The 18780-nt window shown below is 29.8% G+C and overlaps 1 protein-coding gene across 1 annotated transcript in view; it reads right to left on the bottom strand.

Moving 5' to 3' along the window:
* The window catches only part of LOC123294557 (echinoderm microtubule-associated protein-like CG42247), a 54937-nt gene extending 36544 nt beyond the window's left edge, over window positions 1-18393 (bottom strand). The window contains exon 1 of the mRNA XM_044875625.1: window positions 18037-18393. Within this exon, the coding sequence (XP_044731560.1) occupies window positions 18037-18381 (345 nt within the window). The 5' untranslated portion in view covers window positions 18382-18393. The remainder of the gene's footprint in view (window positions 1-18036) is intronic.
* Window positions 18394-18780: the final 387 nt, after the last annotated feature.

Raw genomic sequence — 18780 nt, 5'->3', positions numbered from 1 at the left:
CATCGTATCCATTTCATGAAATTTTCCATGGCCAATTCGCGCATGTGCAGTTGATAACTTCACGAGGACTTTATCTTTCACCTTATCTTTCATGTAGCGCCAAAGAAAAAGGTCCCAAGGTGTTAAATCACAAGATTTCGATGGCCAATTGTGATCACCTCTTCGAGAAATTAACGTCGTCTACATCAATATCTTCCAATTCCAACCATTAAGGTTTTTGGAGTAATTTTTATAGTAAACCATTTTTGTAGTGAATTTTATCATTTACAATGCGTTGTTGAAGCGTATATCGTTCGATTTTCAGTAAGTTTTTACTTGTAAAATGTCAAAAGATGAAAGCTTTGAAAGTAAAAACTGGCCAAACAACTGGCTATTCAAAATGAAGCCTCTTATTGGAAAACGCTATAAATAAGGTTGGCAATTTTCCGTAGAAATTCAACCAGAAGCAATAGAGTTAATCAAAAAAATTTCTCGATAAACAAGTCGCTTATAAAGTAATATTTTAAATAATTCATCTTCAATGAAATTCGAATTCATTGAATCATTTTAGAAATTGAAGGATGAAAATAAAATTTCAAATACGCTCCTTGCTCAATTTTTAGAGATTTATCTTAAAGAATTATTTCTGATGAAAAATTCCTCTGTAGACAGAAGTGCCTAACTCTTGAATAAAAGTTGTTCATAAGTTAAATCTCTACTCCTGCAAATGGAAGATATTGTAGGACCAAGAGAACTTCAGCGTAGAAATAGATAAAATGATTTTAATTGCGTCTAGAAAGTAAAAAAAAAATGTTAGAAGACCAACTTTGAATTCTACAAAATGCACATGGCCAAGAGACTTAACAATATATGAAATTATTTTTGAAACTATAGCTTTTTGGTCATGTTTTGGTTCCAAACACCTCTTTAAGGACCATTCTGTTTCAAATCACAACATATATATAGTAAATGAGAATATCCCTCGTAAATAATACAATTATATGAAGGAAATAAGACGTTATGTATATAGCATAGCATAATATTCAAGGTTATACAGAGCGTGAGAGTATAAAGGGTCAGTAATACTACTGACCGATAATAGTCAAGGTTACCAACCACCACATAAGTAAACCACCCTCTCTTAACTATCTAAAGTCATATGATGTAGGTGTGTATATCTACGTATATCCATCATAAAATTGGGGTGGTGTGTTAATAGCCGTCTGACGATCATGATTTCATTTCAATTGTTCAAAAATATTCACAGTCAATCAAAATTAATGTGTGTAGGGGTAATATTATTTTTGTAGGGTTATAAAAAATTACTTTTGAAATCAAAAATTAAAGTTTCAAAACCTTTTTTAGACAAATACCTAACTTAAATCGCATATGGGACTGTTATTTTACTAAAATTTACAATTGACTCGAAATAGGAACAGAAATTTAAAATACATAGACTTTTGTTTAATTGATTGTCTCCCCCTAAAATGTATCTAGTGTTCCTTTTTTATAAAAGAGTATTTACATTTAGGATGTGCATATTCAATCATTTTTCTAATAGGATACCCTTTGTTTGTTACTTTGTTAGGTTCAAAAAGTTCCTTATTTTTTATAAAGAATTTGAAAATTGCAAGAACATAATGAGAGTAAAAAGTTAAAATTTTATTTTTAATAAAGTAATGTCTACAACTATCGGTGTTTTTTTTTAAATTAAATATTATTCTAAGAGCACGCTTTTGAATTTTAAAAACTTTTTTAGCGTTGATGTCCCCATATGATTATCCCATATGACATGAGTAACACGAAGTTAGCATAATAAAGCGATAGTAGCGTCTTACGGTCAACCCTTGATTCTAATGCCCTATTTAATAACATATTCTACTCAAATTATTACATAAAGTATCCACTTGCGGTTTCCAGTTCATCATCTATTTGTAATCCCAGGGAATTGGAAACATTTACATTGGGTTTCGAAACAATTGCATCATAACCGAAAGTTGACACAGATGTTTTACTTTCATTTAAAAGCAAGCTATTTTTAGTAAACCAAACTTAAACTAAATGCATAATACTTCTAATAATTGCTTCAAGCTCGTTTGCATTTTTATGAGAAACAACTATTGTTTTATCATCAGCAAAGAGTATCACATTGCAAAGATATTGTTTCAAAGCAATATGTAATACATTTATGAAACAATAAAGGTCCAAGAATAGATCCTTGTAGTACTACAGAACGAACTTCTCCCAACCGCGATTTATAACAACATCCATTTATGGTTAATTGAACAAATTGAGTCTATTTTGTAAATACAATTCTATGAGATTATAACAATGACCACGAATACCAAAAGCGTAAATTTTCGTTTTCGAAAAAGCGTTTTCAATGACAATATTCATTTTGTACATCCCTGAATTAATTAGGTGTAGTGTCCGATTGTCTTCTACGTTTTTTGTGTATAAAGAAGTATATGATGCCTACATCAAAACTACCCGGACATTATGAAAACTACCCGGACTTTTAAATTCATAAAATTAATAATCAGGGACATTTTTTTATGATAAAGGCTCGATATTGAAGGTTAAATTAATTTATTTTTAAATTAACAATATAAATAACAATTTATACACAATTATAATTCTAATTTTAAAAGAAAATTAGAAAAAGCCTACACTAAGCTTTTCACAATAAAAAAAGGAAAATTTCATCCTTTCAAATATCAAATATAATTTGATAATTATAAAATAAGTTTCCGTTTTTTTGCATGATACAATCAAATGAATAAATTCGCCGCACCTTGAAGACATATTGAATTACTTTTATAAAGCACTAATAAAGCAGCTCTATCTAAATAATATTTAAATCGAAGGAATATCTATTTTACCATATACCTACAACAGTATTTATTTTTCATATTAACTCTTAAATTATATCCTATACGATGCATGCAGAATTATAAATGAAATAATATGCGCTACTTTAGTTATGGTATTGTTTTTATCATTGAGGCACACCTGTGTAACAAAAAAAGAAGAAAAATGATGTGGCCTTTCCTTCGTGGTCACTGTGTCAATATTATAAAATAAATTTTAATGAAAAACATATGTCTTGTAAAACTTATCTTTTTTAAGGTAGTTTGCTCGAAAATTTCTCCGAAGATGAAACTCGAATAAGATAGAAGAAAACTGATAATGCAAAAACGATATAGGTATAGCATATAGGTAGAAAGCTTGCATACATATTCTGTACTTATTTGTAGCAAGTCAAGCCGTGTTATTTGAATTCTGGCTCTAAGAAATTATTAAATCAGCCGTATGCTTATAATTAATAAATGCTTGTTTTCTTTTCATTATTATTTAAACAAAAAGATTCGTGAAGCAAAATTTAAAAAATTGAAAATTTGAAAGTGTGGTCAGAATATGACAGGGTTGAAGTGTTAATTAAGTTCCCATTTGAATAAGAAAAAAAAATTCATCAACTTTAAGGATGTAAGAGCTCTAAGGTAATTTTAAATAAAAAGCTTGATTTTGTTATATGAAGTTGGACTAAGTATAAGTCAATTTTGAAAATTAGGGAGGGGAGAGGTTTGATAAAATAATATATTTAAACACTGATGATCATATACTGTACAATGTAATGATATAAAATAATTATAGATGCGTTACGATTAAACTACCTTAATATTTTTAATGTTATGATTCATTTGATTTTTGCTAGAAAATTATAATGACAATATAACTTTTTTCTTCATTATTTTAATGGAAAAAATGTAGTACAAAGAAATTAAAGAAATTATAGCTTCAATGAAAAATTATTCATTAGAAATGAAATTTATTTTATTATTTCCTTTGCAAATAAAAGTTATATTGTTTATAACGAAATATTTTGCACAAAATTACATTAAAATTTATAATATTTTCAAAATCAAATACATTTTTTTCTTTCAAATATACCGATTTATTTTGAACTGCAATCAATATATGCCAGAATTTTCGTGAATGTACGAGTTGGTAAGTTATAAAATTATAAAAGAATTTCTAGAGCTTTATTCATTTAACAGCAATATATATATATATATATATATATATATATATATATATATATATATATATATATATATATATATATATATATATATATATATATATATCTTAATATATATATTTCTTCTGTGCGTGTGTATGTAATTGAACTCCTCCTAGACGGCTGGACCGATTTTGATGAAATTTTTTGTGTGAGTTCAAGGGGATTCGAGAATGGTTTAGATTCACAATTTGGTCCAGTACAACTGTTTTTGAGGGCTCCGTACCAAAAAAATGAAATTTCATTAAATGGTGGGAGCGCATATAAATCATATCAAATTATTTTACAACTTACTATGTGTACTATGTATTTTTAATAGTATTCAGGTATTGTCAATAGGCATTTATTAGAGCCATATGCGAGCGCAGCGAGCTGTACTATCAAAGACCAGGCCAAAGGTCGAAGGTCAGGCCACTCCAATAAATAGGAGTTAAATTGGGGTTTAGCGGGATGGGTTTAGCGGACAGGCGAAACGTAGTATAGGTATTAATGAATTGGAGTTACGTTTTTACGGGACAGGACAACGTCTGTCGGGACCGCTAGTATATATATATATATACGTACATTCACGAAAATTTCGGTTAGTAAGTCTTTTTATATTCTTTTCCAAAGTATATTTAAGGCATTAAGAACATTTGATCTATTCAACTCTGATTCGAGAATGCTAAAGGTCTTGAAGATTATATTCATTGGCAAGTCCCTAGCTCGAAAAATGATTCAGGACTCTGATCTGAGATCATTCACATCAATTGGTAGATTCCTTGGAAAAAAACTTAATATTACTTAACTATAGTCTAATCCAATAATTTTCATATATACTATACATCCTAGGTCAAATTATGCTTGTGAAATGACCCTAGGAATCATGTTGAAAAAGATGCTGTGTGTAAAAGTAAGTTTGAGCAAAATGGCGTCACTTTTTGCGCGGTACAGGTGAGTACAGCGGAGAATATAAATGTCACACCCCTTGGTGTGTACTTACACGGCATACTTATTGTTGCTGGGTACTTACTCTGCATAAGAAACAGAAATAAATACGGTAACTTCGGTACCGGAAGGTAAACAAAAGTTTTTGATCTCGAGTCAATTTCCGAAGCTATACGTGATGTATTTATGTACGGCATTTATGTAATTCGCTTCGAATACTTATGTTACGAGTTAGTATCCAGTAAATTTGATATACGTAGACTTTTGCATAATAGTCTATACGGCCATAAAATATGTTATGTTAATATTTCCGACACAATTAATTTGTTTTGTTTCAGTTTTACATTCTTTATCGATAGTATAAGCGGGATAAAGATCCAATTTGCGTAGCAACAACAAAAAAATCGTCAAATCAAATCGAAAAACCTTAAAAACCTTAGGGTCGAACTTCACTCATCTGATAACCAGATGAGACATATTTTTTATGAAATTTTATGTTCATGTCTATTTTTAATTAAATTAATTTTAATCAATTTTTTCCGTGAACGATTTTCTGTCAGAAAAAATTCTGTACCATATTAAATTATCTTTCTTCTGATACCAATTTCGATTGGTTAACATATCGGTGTAACATATATTGACTTACCGGTTCATATGGTGTGAATAGATCTACATCTATCGCCAATCGAAATGGGTATTAGAGGAAAGATAATTTAATTACGAAAATGATTGTATAGGTTTGCAAAAAAAAACCGGTCATGGAAAAATTGATTACAATTAATTTATTAAAACTCAAATAGCCATGAAAATTGCTTGAATTGATATGATAAAAGTGTTGTCTCATCAGAAGAGTAAAGATCGACTTTATACCGTCTCTTGTACTATTAAATTTTTATGTTATTATTCGTAATTAAACTCAATTTAATATGAATGTACATTGCAAAAAAATATTTCATTTTCATAAACGCACCAAAAATTAAATCCTTCCCAGTTCTACAAATAACATATGAAATTAAACTACACCCATAAATCCTTAATTATTTCCCGTTGACGCATTTTAATCCACTTAAATCAAACACGTTTCTATATAATATTTCCTATATATTTTGAAAATGATACTAATTTCCTGTATGAATATCATAACTTTTGTTTCCAATTAAATAAATTCATGGTAGTAATTAATTATTTTAATCAAATTTAAGGGTAGCAAAATAAAAAAATAATCAAGTTAATTTACTAACAAAAAATGAATTAAATTTTTTTAATAAATTATCTTCAATGATGACTTGTCTTTGAAATAAAATCGCTTCCTTCTTAAATGAGTTTTTAACGACTATTATATTAATATAATTACAATCTTATAATAATCATTACGGAGGTAAGGTCTCTAGTGTATGTATAATCAGAAAAAAATCTAACCTATAAATCTACATATTTAAATGATTGATGAGTTATCGACATGAAATTGGAAGGTTTTTTTACCTCCATGTTTAACGTATCAAGTTACACATCAATAAAAATGCTTCAAGCAAAAAATGTCAATATTCGCAAATCTTACGCAAACATTAAACCTGACCCAGATTTTTAGGATCAATGAAAAGCTCACTCTATTCCATACCTGGTAACAGATAGATGAACAATTTAAGTTAGGAAGTTGTTAGTTATTAAAAAAGCAACATTTTTTGTTCAGTTCAAGCCTATGCCAACTTAAAAAAGCCACCCTCTTTATTAGATTAGATTTAGAGGTATAAGTAAGAAGATTTTTTTTACTACGACCAATTGTTCCTCCTTCATTACAAAGATGCTTCAGAAGTCTTATATAGCTTAAATAAATTTTACGATATTCCTGTCCATAAGCTTAGCCCAAGCTCCACATTTCTATAGGAGTAAGTCAAAAGCGATATCTTTGAGAAAAAATATAGTTCTCTAAAGTAGTTGTATTAGTGCCATAAATCTGTTAACGCAACAATACATACTCTCATATATTGCTCATCTATTCACACGGTATAACAAGAAGCACATGGTCACGGAACAGACGTAAATTGTACAAAGTTGCCGCTTTTATTCAATTCTTTTCATTGGATTAAATTAAATATTCGTCAAAAAGAAATTTTTTTAAATGGTTTTTTCGCAAACTAGATTTTCAAATTCATCCTATTTAGGCTCAAAACATCTCTACTTGTTTATTTACATAGGTATATCTAGTTTTGTATGCAAAACTAAAGTTAAGAAAGTTAGTTTCTAAAGTTAAAAAGCAAACTAAAAAAGTAAATGAGATTAGTTTCTTTTATATTACGTTTAGAAGATAAAACTATTTAGCCATTCGATAGATTTTAGCTTAACTAAACTGCTTCACTTTTCTATTTTCAACCCTTGTGTTAGTTTGTACATAGAGGTGTCGTGTATAGCTGGTGCAAATTTATTTTATTTTAGTTCATACACGGATTACACTATGTTTAAATAATTATTTTTTGCCAAATTTATTTATTTTTATCCAAATATAGTCCCGTATATAATATTAAATTTTTCATGTCAAGGTTATACAGAAAATTTGCTCTTAGCTTTTCGTAATTTTATTAATTTATTGTTTGGAGTCAATGAAAATTTATGTTCTATAAATTTTTATGTTATATTTTCGTTTAAAAATGGTCTCAAGACCGTGCGATCAAAGGCGTAGATGTAAAATTTACCTGTCGATAAAACATACAGGGTGGGCCATTTTTATCTATACACCTAAAAATCTCATTTTGTAGCTAACCAATCCAATAAAAAAATTCAACAAAATTTGCAGAGTTTGATTAGAGGCATCATGTTCTTACATCATATTTGAACTAGTTCGCCGAGTGACTTTAATAGTCAATTTAAATCTTAAATGATAAGAGATAAAAAACACTTTAAATTAGAAAGTTGAGCCTCATAAAAAAAAAAAATTATTTTTCAAAAAACATTTTTCGAAAAACATTAGCTATCGGAGAAAATGCGACTTAAGATTATGTTATTATTGCATTTAATCGAAAGAAAACATACAAACTACAGAAAAATGTTTTAACCAAAAGTTGCCAAGGAAAATAGAGGACATTCGTCTGTGTCCATGACATTGACCTACATTTATCGATAAACTTTAAGCGTATTTTCTTTCGATTAAATGCAATAAATATTATTCTATCACGTACCGTTTAGGATCTAAATTGGTTATTAAAGAAGCCCAAAGAACTACGCCCAATCTGATGTCAGAATATAGAAGAGCCTAAATGGCCGAGCGGTCTAAGGCGTTTGACTTTGGCTGTTGGTCCATTTAGACTTAGGTTGCGGGTTCGAAAAAAGCGGCAGTTTGAACAATTTATAAATAATGGTAGTGCAGAATTGATCACAAAATGTAATTGTAAATATGTTTGTAATTTAATAAATAAAGATTAACAAATAATGATGTGGGTGGCCTTTGTTATAGGCGTATATGTCAGAGAAACGGAGGTTAAACCCTATTATTATCATTATTATTATGTCAGAATATGATATTCCCCAACAAACTCTGCAACTCTTGTTTTAATTATTATTTGATTGGTTAACTACAAAACGATATATTTAGGTGTATAGATTTAAATGGCTCACCCAGTATATTCTCTTTAAATTATGTTAAATGTAAAAGCCTGAGACATTTGATAGATAGTTACAAAAACGTCTTCATGAGCGATTCAAATCAATGGACATGAGTTACTTTTTTGAAACTGTAAATCAAATTTATCCACGAATCTGTTATTTTCGCATACGACCGATGATCGAGAAAAAGGGCTTATAGCGGAAGTTAGAATTTAAAGTTTCAATTATTTTAAATTCTGATAACATTATATGCATGTATATGTGAATAACCTACATATTTACCCATTAAAATAAAATTAATATGCAAGTACATTGTTTGATGTTTGCGAAACAAAGCATGTGTGATTTATGCAAATATCTGTCATAATTTTATTAAAGGATTTTATAATTACCTACATCATGTTAGAGTATCGATAAATATTGACTATTGAAAAGTGAAAATGTAATAAATATACAGTCAAGGTTTATTTGTGTAATACATTTGTAATTCGTAGAATTTGTAAATTAGATCAAGGAAATCTGATCAAGGTCAAAAAAGCTTTTAATGAAGTGAAAATTCTAAGGTACGTTAGAAAATTGGTGTTGTAAATACGTGGTCACACAAATGCATTAATGCATTAATGAAAATTGAGTTATTCAGAGCTTTTCATTTTAAAATTGCAATTTAGAGTACAAGAGATGGTATAAGGGCGAACTTTACCCATTTGATAACTGAATGAGACATATTTTTTATGAAATTTTATTGATTTACAAACAATTCGATCATAGTGGCTAATTTGAATTAAATTAATATTAATGATTTTTTTTCCATGAACGATTTTTGCCAGACAAGCCAATACCATTATTTTTATACCATGTATATATGAAATATACATAGTATATTAAGTTGTCCCAAGTTTGTAGCGCTTAAAAATATTGATGCTACAAAAAAATTTTGGTATAGTTGTTCATAGAATCATTTAATTAGTCCACTTTCGGTCTTCTGTCCGTCCGTCTGTCCGTTCGCCCAAAAAGTGTAGTCCAGTTTATAAATAAGCAACATAGGTCAATTGGGTCTAGAGTCCGTAGGACCCATCTTGTAAACTGTTAGAGATAGAACAAAAGTTTAAATGTAAAAAAAAACGACGTGTTGCACTCCGGGAGTGCCGGCAGAAGTGAAAACTTGAATATTAACGTTGTGCATTTTTGATATTTTGGAATGGCCAGGGAATAATTTTGCACGAATTGCTTTAATTATCAGTATAAAAGTACTATCATTTATGTGGTAGAATACAGTATTTATTTATTGCGCTATTCTACACAAACATGACAATTTAATGAACCAACATTTTTTACCCATTACAAAAAAATTATATTTTTAATAAAAAGGCAACCGCACACAGTGTTCCCAAGCGGTCACCCATCCAAGTACTGACTGTACCCAATGTTGCTTAACTTCAGTGATCGGGCGAGAGCCGGTGTACTGACTGTGACACAGTCTTACGATTTTTCGATCAGGACACGTGACCCTGTCGCGAGTTTAACATTTTTTACCCATTACAAAAAAAGTGTACAACGCCGCTAAAGAAGTTTTCACTTCAAAAATGTTCCTTATCAAAAAATAAACAACTTTTGTTTGAAACATTTTTTTTGTAAACATCACTGTTTGTTCAAGAGTACACACATTAGATGCAAATATAGTATGTATTAATATGGGATTATCAGTTATGTATATGTGTGACATGTATAGATATATGTGTAATGTGATAGAGTTATCAATAATGTCTATATATGATATTTCAACAATTAACTCAGTCAATTGTTTTTTTCACTTGTTGCATAGATCGGTGTAGTTACATGAACAGACCTTCACCGATCTGTTAACTAATCGAAATTAGTATATCAGAAGAAGGATAATTTAATTGTGAATCAGATTCCGAAGATCGACCTAATACCGTCCTCTTAGACTATTATTTTCTGTCTAACGAACGGAAGATATGTATGCATCACATGTTTGCGAGAAAAGATAGCGAAGGTTATTGAAAAATGGAAAATCTGTGATAAAATTTAGTTACAGATTTGCTGTACGTTAAGTTGGTTTTTTTTTTTTTACTAATTCTTGTTAAATCAATAATAACACTTTTTTCTCAGAAAAAGTAAAACTTGTGACCAACTTATTGTTAATCATACAAAAAAAAGTAATATTTATGAATTCCATAATCGCATAAGTGGAAAATTTCTAACCTAGATATTATGATATATAAATAAAACATGCACATAAATTTTTTAGGTTACCTACCACATTTTAAAACAATAACAATATCACAATATTAAGCATAAAATAACAAACATAAGACTTGCAGCAGAGAGTGACTGATCGCAGTTATTAGACGTATATTTTGTGTAATAAAATACTGTTATTAATAATAATAACTGCATATATTATTTGTATGCATTAGAATATTTAAAAGGGATATTATAAATATGAGGAAAAAATTTTTAAAAGTAGGAGACATAATATTATCACACTTCCTGAAACAATATTATAAAATATCGGTTTTGTTATGAACTTTTTTATTTCCTACAACTTTACTTTCTTTTCATCTGAGTAGTTTATTAACTTTTTTTTTGTATTCTAAAATCTTTAGAGGTAAAATGGAAATATTACATATCTAAGGAGCAAAAGTAAGATCAACATGAGATCTGAGACATTCTCTGCTTGCTCCCGTGGCGTGTATACTAAGTTTCTGACCAAAAGTCAGAAAACTCAACTCTTTTGTTTAGCATTCGAAGTTGTTATTTGGTATAGTTAGATAACCATTTCATTACAAACAGACCATTTGAGATACCTCAATCGCGCCCCTCTGTTTTGTAGGCCGCAATCTATCTGTCTTAAGAATGCATGTTGTTATAATTTTCGCTCTCAATTTATCGTGTCATTCAATTTATGTTTGCTGTGTTTGTTAGGGCTATTAAGTAAAGATTTATATTGGATATTGAAGGTTTGTACTTTGTTTACCAGTATATTAACTTTCCAATACAGGAAGTTATTGTAATGGGTCCGATTTTCGAAATCGAAATTTTTAACATAACTTTACGTTTCATGGTTAGAACGAGGCATTAACACGAATAGGTATTATCGTTAGTCAAAAATAAATTATGAAATTTGAAAAAAGTTAAAAATTATGTTAAATATACTTAAATATTCTAATTTCGACTCATAAAAGCACACTTTTATTTTAAAATATTAAAATTAAAAATCGTAATTTTTAAACTTATATCACGTGACCTAAAACGCGGGCAAGCCCTGCTGTGATGTCATATCGGTATGAGCCATAGACCTTCGGTTAGTTCAGTGTAGGCAGCTGGGTATAATATATCCATAGAAATAAGTACTTATATTTATTATAATCAGATGTCTATGAATATATCTGCAAACTTATTTGTATTATTTCGTATGATACCGATATTACGTCATCAAATTCGATGCCCGCGTTTTTGACAGTTTAAAAAAAGTTTAAAATTTAATTTAAGTTTTTGGCAAGAAAGCGTGTGTACCTTTCCGAAATAAATTTTTGGTGGCTTTTTATTAGCAAAATCAACATTTTGTGGTACTTTTTCAAAAATAGTGGAATACCCTATTTGGAGAAGAAGTATGTGTGTATGTGTGTGTGTGTGTTTGGTATGTGCGTATGTACGCTCGAACGTACGTACGTCCGTAGACATTTTTTTCATCGTCGATTCCACGCGAACAAAAAATGATATTGACTTTTTTGAGGTGTCGATCGAAGCGTATTAACAAAAATATTATCCGAAAGGAATTTCATAACATTTGGTCGAGTCATTTTTAGTCGGGGGAGTTATTTTTTAAAACCTTCCATGATATCGTGAAAATAAAACATGATATCAACTTCGTTGAGATGCTGATCGAAGAAGATTAAAGCCCCCGACTCAAAGTTTCGGTCCAGTTTTTATTTTTTTAAATTTTTTTTAACTTTCTATTATACTGGGAAGTTATTCGTGGAGACTTCAATGGTCACACCAGACTCTATCCAAGGCTTGTTTAATTTTAATGTTTCTATTAATATAATTAAATATTTGTGATTCCTATTTGCTTGATTACTTCTATGATTCTATTCACTCTGTCTATTCAATAATTGAAATAAAAAATGAAATTTGATTAGTTTGTAAAGACGCCCAGTACTTATTTGGTATAGAATGAAGACAATTTAATGATTATAAATAAGCGTATTATATTATAAAAGCTACAATAAATGTTAAGTATACGTCAATATTTGATTTGCAAGAAAGTGAATTGGCCTAGAAAATTCCATACATAAATTAATAAGAGTATTTTCTAATGCAAATGCAGAATGTTTGACCTCTTTAGGATACTTAGGTAGCTACTATAAAATAGGAAAATTATTATATAATTATTATAATTCAGATAAATAAAAAACCATAAAGGAAATTTGATTGAAAGTAGATCAATAAGTAGGTTTAACGGATCATTTTCGAAGATAATAAAAACTATTTAGGTAATCAGAAAAAACAAGATGTATCAGTCAGATGTTCAGAAAATTCCTATCGCAAGAAGTTTCTTATAGCAATAACTACTTCTCCTGGCCGCTGTAGTTCTCATATTAGCTATGGTCTTCTTGTAGGTAAGGTAAGGTTACCAACTGTTTTTGACAAAAATTTAGCGTATCAAATTGTTTGAATAAGAAAAAATAAAGTATTTGAAAGAATAAAAAAGTATTTTTCAAAATGTTTTAATCCCTTAAATATATATTAATTTTTTTATTATCTTTGAAAGTTTCAAAGCTAATTTTACAATCGAAACTTAGTGCTGAAATGGCAGTAACAGAGATTAAATACAAAATAGTTTTTTTTAAATTTATATTAAATGCTCTTTAAGTATTAATTGGTATTTGTCAACAGTCTTTTTCTCTGAAAGTTCTCTTGTATTATTTGAGCTATAAATTTTCCACCTTAATAGTTAATTTGTATAAAATGATCAAATTTACTCCGTTTTCCAGACATATGTTACAAAGTATTGAAAGCCAGTTATATCCGCTTTAATCAAACCATTTTTTCAAATAACTTAAGCTCTATAAAAAGTGAAAAATCATCGATAAAAAATAAAAATCGCTTTAATCATATGTAAGTTCTATTATAATATTTATATGAGTGTTTCGTTTTACGCACCACAAAATTCTTCGTTAAACCTATCTATTAAAATCAAATTTCTTACATTCTATCAAATTTCCTTCCTACATTCTATCAAATTCCTTCATTTCCTTTAAATACTGGAAATAAAGTATTTACTCATACTTAATTTTAAGTAAAATTATGAAGTATATTTACCGAGAATAAAGTAGGATAGGTTATTATAAAGTAAAATGGGCATATTGTAGGTCAAAACGTTCTGCATATCTGCCTCATAATACAGACTACTATAACATTGCCTTTAATAAAAGACTTAAGAACAGAAATTATGGGAAAATCGGCATTGAACAAGTCCATTTTGTCTAAACTATTAAATTGACCTTTTTAATGGAGTTTTATTGAAGAGTACCTTGTAGCTTTTGGTGGTAATATCTAGGTGTATTATTTGTGTTACTTCCACAAGTAACACAAATAGGTGTAGTTACTAGGTGTATTTCCACACTAAAACTTATTAGCAACTCATTTATACAAGATCTGAAATTCGAGGCAACCATTGATGGACATACAAAGAAATAATTGTGGAAAATTTAAGTAATCTTAGAGGCAGAAACTTATTATAAAACTAAGGGAAATAAAAGTTAATTATTATTTGTTCGCTAGAGAAAGATTGAATGGGAAAATGGCTTCTGTGAAACTTTTTCTAACCCACCCTAAAATGTTCTTTAGATTATTCTGATCAAAAGCTCTCACAGCCACAAAAACTTTTAACGAGCTATGGGCAATTAAAGCTACGAATATATTTAAGTTTTAGAATGTGACTAGGGAATTGGATTTCAGTGAAACTTTTTGAAACCGATCCCAAAATGTAGCAAAACTTTTTAACTAATTGCTCTCAAGGTACGGGTGATCAAAGCTACACATACATTATAGTTAGCCTGTAACTTGAAAACTACTCGTTAAAAATTTTTGTAGCCGCTAGTGCTTTAGATCAGAATGATCCAAAGAACATTTTAGGATGGGTTAAAAGAAGCTTCACAGAAAGCTATTTTCGTATCTAATCTTGCGGGGTCCTTTGCAAATTCTAAATATAATGGGGGTTAATACTTTTCTATTTGATTACCTTGAATTAATTGAGTTCAGTGGCATTATATACAATTTTTCCCAATCGTGATAACGACCCGTTATTGTAATGCTTACAGGTTAGTTACTTATCTTAATTAATCTGTATACATACTGAATTATTTTTCACGGCCATTAGAAAGTGATTAATTTCCCCGATTACGTTTAATAAATAAATATTCCGTACCAAAAATTTACGACATGCATGTCATAATTGTATCCAAATGCTATAATTAAACGATAAATTTCATTTTGGTTTCACTTATATAGATTTAATCAAATCTATCCGATTCAATTAAATGAACTATTTTTAATCGAGTTTTAAAGCTCGTTGAAAAATCAAAATTTAACTAATTTGATATCCTAGAGTTTTAGCAAAAAAAACATTATATTTATTAGAAAAGTGGTTTTCCAGATAAGAATGGTTAAAGTTACAATTGAATTTCAATCTTGTTTAATTTTTTTTCAATTTTTATTTTTACACCCATGTACAGAAGAATAAGAAAAATTTCTATAGTCCTAGGGCAGTTAAAAATTCCCTCCCAATACAATGGTGAAAGGAAAATTGCAAATTTTCTTTCGTTTGGGTGTAAATTTAGAGTTCTATGTTAAACGAAAGAAAATTTTGCAATTCTTCTTTCACCAATTTAAGGATATTCTTACCTGCTCTATACCTGAATACTTTTGTTTCTTTTTAAAGTTTTGAAAAACGCATTCCTATTTTTAATGGACGAATTTTCTTTAAACTACCGAGGCCTGTTTGGAGATATCACTATGAGAGGACATTGGACATTCGCAAGGTAAATAGGTCAAATAAGAAAATAAGCTATAGTTGATTTTTTTCTGCATATAAAACGTATTAGGTACTTGAATAGTACATTTTCTTATCAAGTAATTATATTTATTTTTTTTAAAAGATTTATTTGATGTATGTGTTTTATATATGTATGTAAGTTTGTGGTATAAATGTCTACATTGTATGTATTTAACGCTTATAATTAATTCTTCTTAAGAGGGTGTATGAAATAATATATACATAAAAATACAACAGTTCAAAGCGAGGTCAAACCACCATATATAGGTACGACTAACCACGTTTAAACCCCCTTCATATAATCACAATCTTTTACAAAGTGATTCAAATAATAAGCACCCAAACAAACGGATTAAAAGCTATAAAGAAATTAAATGCTACAAAATGTTTTAAAGCCGTCAATAAGAGACATTTAAAATAGTTCTACCATTCAGAAGAACAATCACTACAAAATTCCTTAAAAACTACCTTGTATAAAAATAAATCGCAGCATCCCGAATGACTCGACAGGAATCATCCAGACAGAAATAAAAGACTGAAAAGTCGAGAGAGCTTTACAGATATTAAGATCCAGGCTACGGTCTGATACCGATGATTGTTTGATAGGCCGAGTTTCGAAACCCAAAGTGGTTCATATTCTAATAATGTGGACATAAACAAAGGATTAAAGTTTATACAATAAATAATTTCTATAATATGTTTTAAAGCCACCAGCCAATAAGAGGGATTTTAAAGAACCCTAGCAATCAGAAGGACAATCACTCACAAAATCTTTTGATGTCTTTTGTGCCCAATAGTTTTTCGAAATATAATTTAAATAGGTTAATATAATGGCATAGAATGATTTTTAATAATCCATTTCTATTAGAATAGTACAAAGAAAGAAATATCAGAAAAGGTATATCAAATAAGATACTGTAATCGGAGGGATGTAATGAAAAAGTGCTCCTTTTTCTATTTTAAATTACCCTTCGAGTTTGTTCTGGCATAGACGAAAGAAGACGGTGGTTACAAAACAGTTTGGGCAGACTTAAAATCAAAAGATTTAAAAACACGAAAATTTATTAAGGAACTTCGGTACTGCAAAGCGGGTACTATAATTTTCTAGTTGGGTAAAGTTAACTAAGGGTAAAATTGAGTAAGGTAATATTAGCTTTCGAGATATAAGATGGCAATTGCATTTCTAGGAGATTTTCTTAAAAACATAGACAATTTAGTATATAATAATTTTTATAACTGGTCGAGAGAATTTAGATCTGACACCGTTAGAAATTCTCAATAGGGAATTCAATCGTCTCTAAAAATACATGGAAAACGATTTAAAGATCGTTATCAACGAATTATTTTGGAAAGTGGGATTACTTAATTTAAGTTAGGTACTAAAAGAGAGGTAAAAATAAATCACACTGGAATTTCTTATTCTTAGTAATTGAGATATTGTAATGCCTCCCGCTCTTCTTGCATTGTTTTAGTAGATTTTGGCCAGTAATGATACATTTAGTCTCACCACAAACCTCGAGAGAAAAACAGATGATGCAAGCTTTTTTATCAATCGGCAAATTTTTAGATAAACAGCATAACACATAGGTATCTCTCGACTATGTGCAGAAAACCCACAAGACTCGAGAGAAATCGTTAAGATAGAAAGAAGAAAAAAGTTTTACAGAAATCAAGATTCAAGCAAGAAAAAAAGCTCATTGATTTGTTCCGCTTTGTAAATCAAGTTAATCATCTAAGGAAAATAAAATTATTTTGTTATGACAAAAGATTTTCCAATTTGTTTTGATTCCCTAATAAAAAATTGCGTACAATAACATTCGAAAATGAGCCCTTGTGTTTAATATTTGCATGCCCTTAATTATGAATCACTTGGTATAAAACGAAAGCTTTAAAAATATATATTGAATATAATAATTTAGCTTGTATTTCGTTTCTTATCGCACATATAATACAAAACAACTAACCTGATTTTGACCCTGACGTACGTACCGTACGTATCCAAGATAATTCATCTACATACGAATGGAAATAAAACATTAAATTTGCTTTTTTTTATATAATCCATATTTTTATTTCATTATAAATTCCGTCTAAACATTTGGTTGAATTGAGGTCACTCAAATATTTGTATTTATTGTATACGCATTACGACATTTTCCATCAGGGGGTAAGACATATTAAAACTATCAATAAAATTGCATATTTTTTTATAAAATACGTTTTGCCAGAATTCCCGCCTAAAAATTCTAACAATTCTATAGGTTAAAAGTGAATATAGTGACGTCACTATAGTGACATTATGGATTGTAAACAATCAAAACTAAACCACGTGGTTTCTTAGTGTTTGGGTTGCAAACAATTATGGACTTACCTTGAATGTTTTGTAAGATGATACAACATAAGAAGCACCATCTTCAAGTTCATCTAACGTAAATTTTCGATCACCATCCATAGAAAAAATATATCTTGCACCACGCGGTAAGTCCATTCTCAAGGATAATTTATCCAAAAGTGCTTCCAATGAACTAATATCCCGTCCCGGTTTAAAACGGAATTCAACACCCGGAAAAAATGGATCGCCATTTTTATAAAATAGAACACGCCTAGCGCGCCAATATGATAAATTACTATAACGACTTGTTGCTAGTTCCACTCGCGATTTGGGTCTTGGCATTGGTGGTACCATTGATGATACATCACTAGCATTATCTGCCATTGTTGTGGCACTTGGACTAACTGGTCGGCTGATAGCATTCGCACGCCAATACCCACCCACACCACCGTTTGGTGCCAGATTCACAACACGATGATTCGAATATTGTGTACCGTCAAGATTGGTACCCGAACGACCTGGTGCCCGTCCGATATATTCATCATCATTATCGTCGTCAGAATGATCACGGTGCGTTGTTGTTACCACGTTATTACCACCACTGACCGTTTGACCACCGTTTGTACGTCCGCCACCGCCGCCGTCACCACCATGTTGTGCCATATCACCGCGAGCTGGGGTTGGTGAGGAGTCTTCATCGTCGTTGTTGTTGCCACCTTGCGGTGGACCATTTGTACTCATTGGTTGACCACTTGTACCACTCATGTTTGATGGGCCGCCGTC

The sequence above is a fragment of the Chrysoperla carnea genome, chromosome 3 (assembly GCF_905475395.1).
Source record: "Chrysoperla carnea chromosome 3, inChrCarn1.1, whole genome shotgun sequence".
NCBI lineage: Eukaryota > Metazoa > Arthropoda > Insecta > Neuroptera > Chrysopidae > Chrysoperla > Chrysoperla carnea.
Note: the sequence above shows the minus strand (reverse complement) of the source record. Positions and strands in the feature narration are given on the sequence as shown.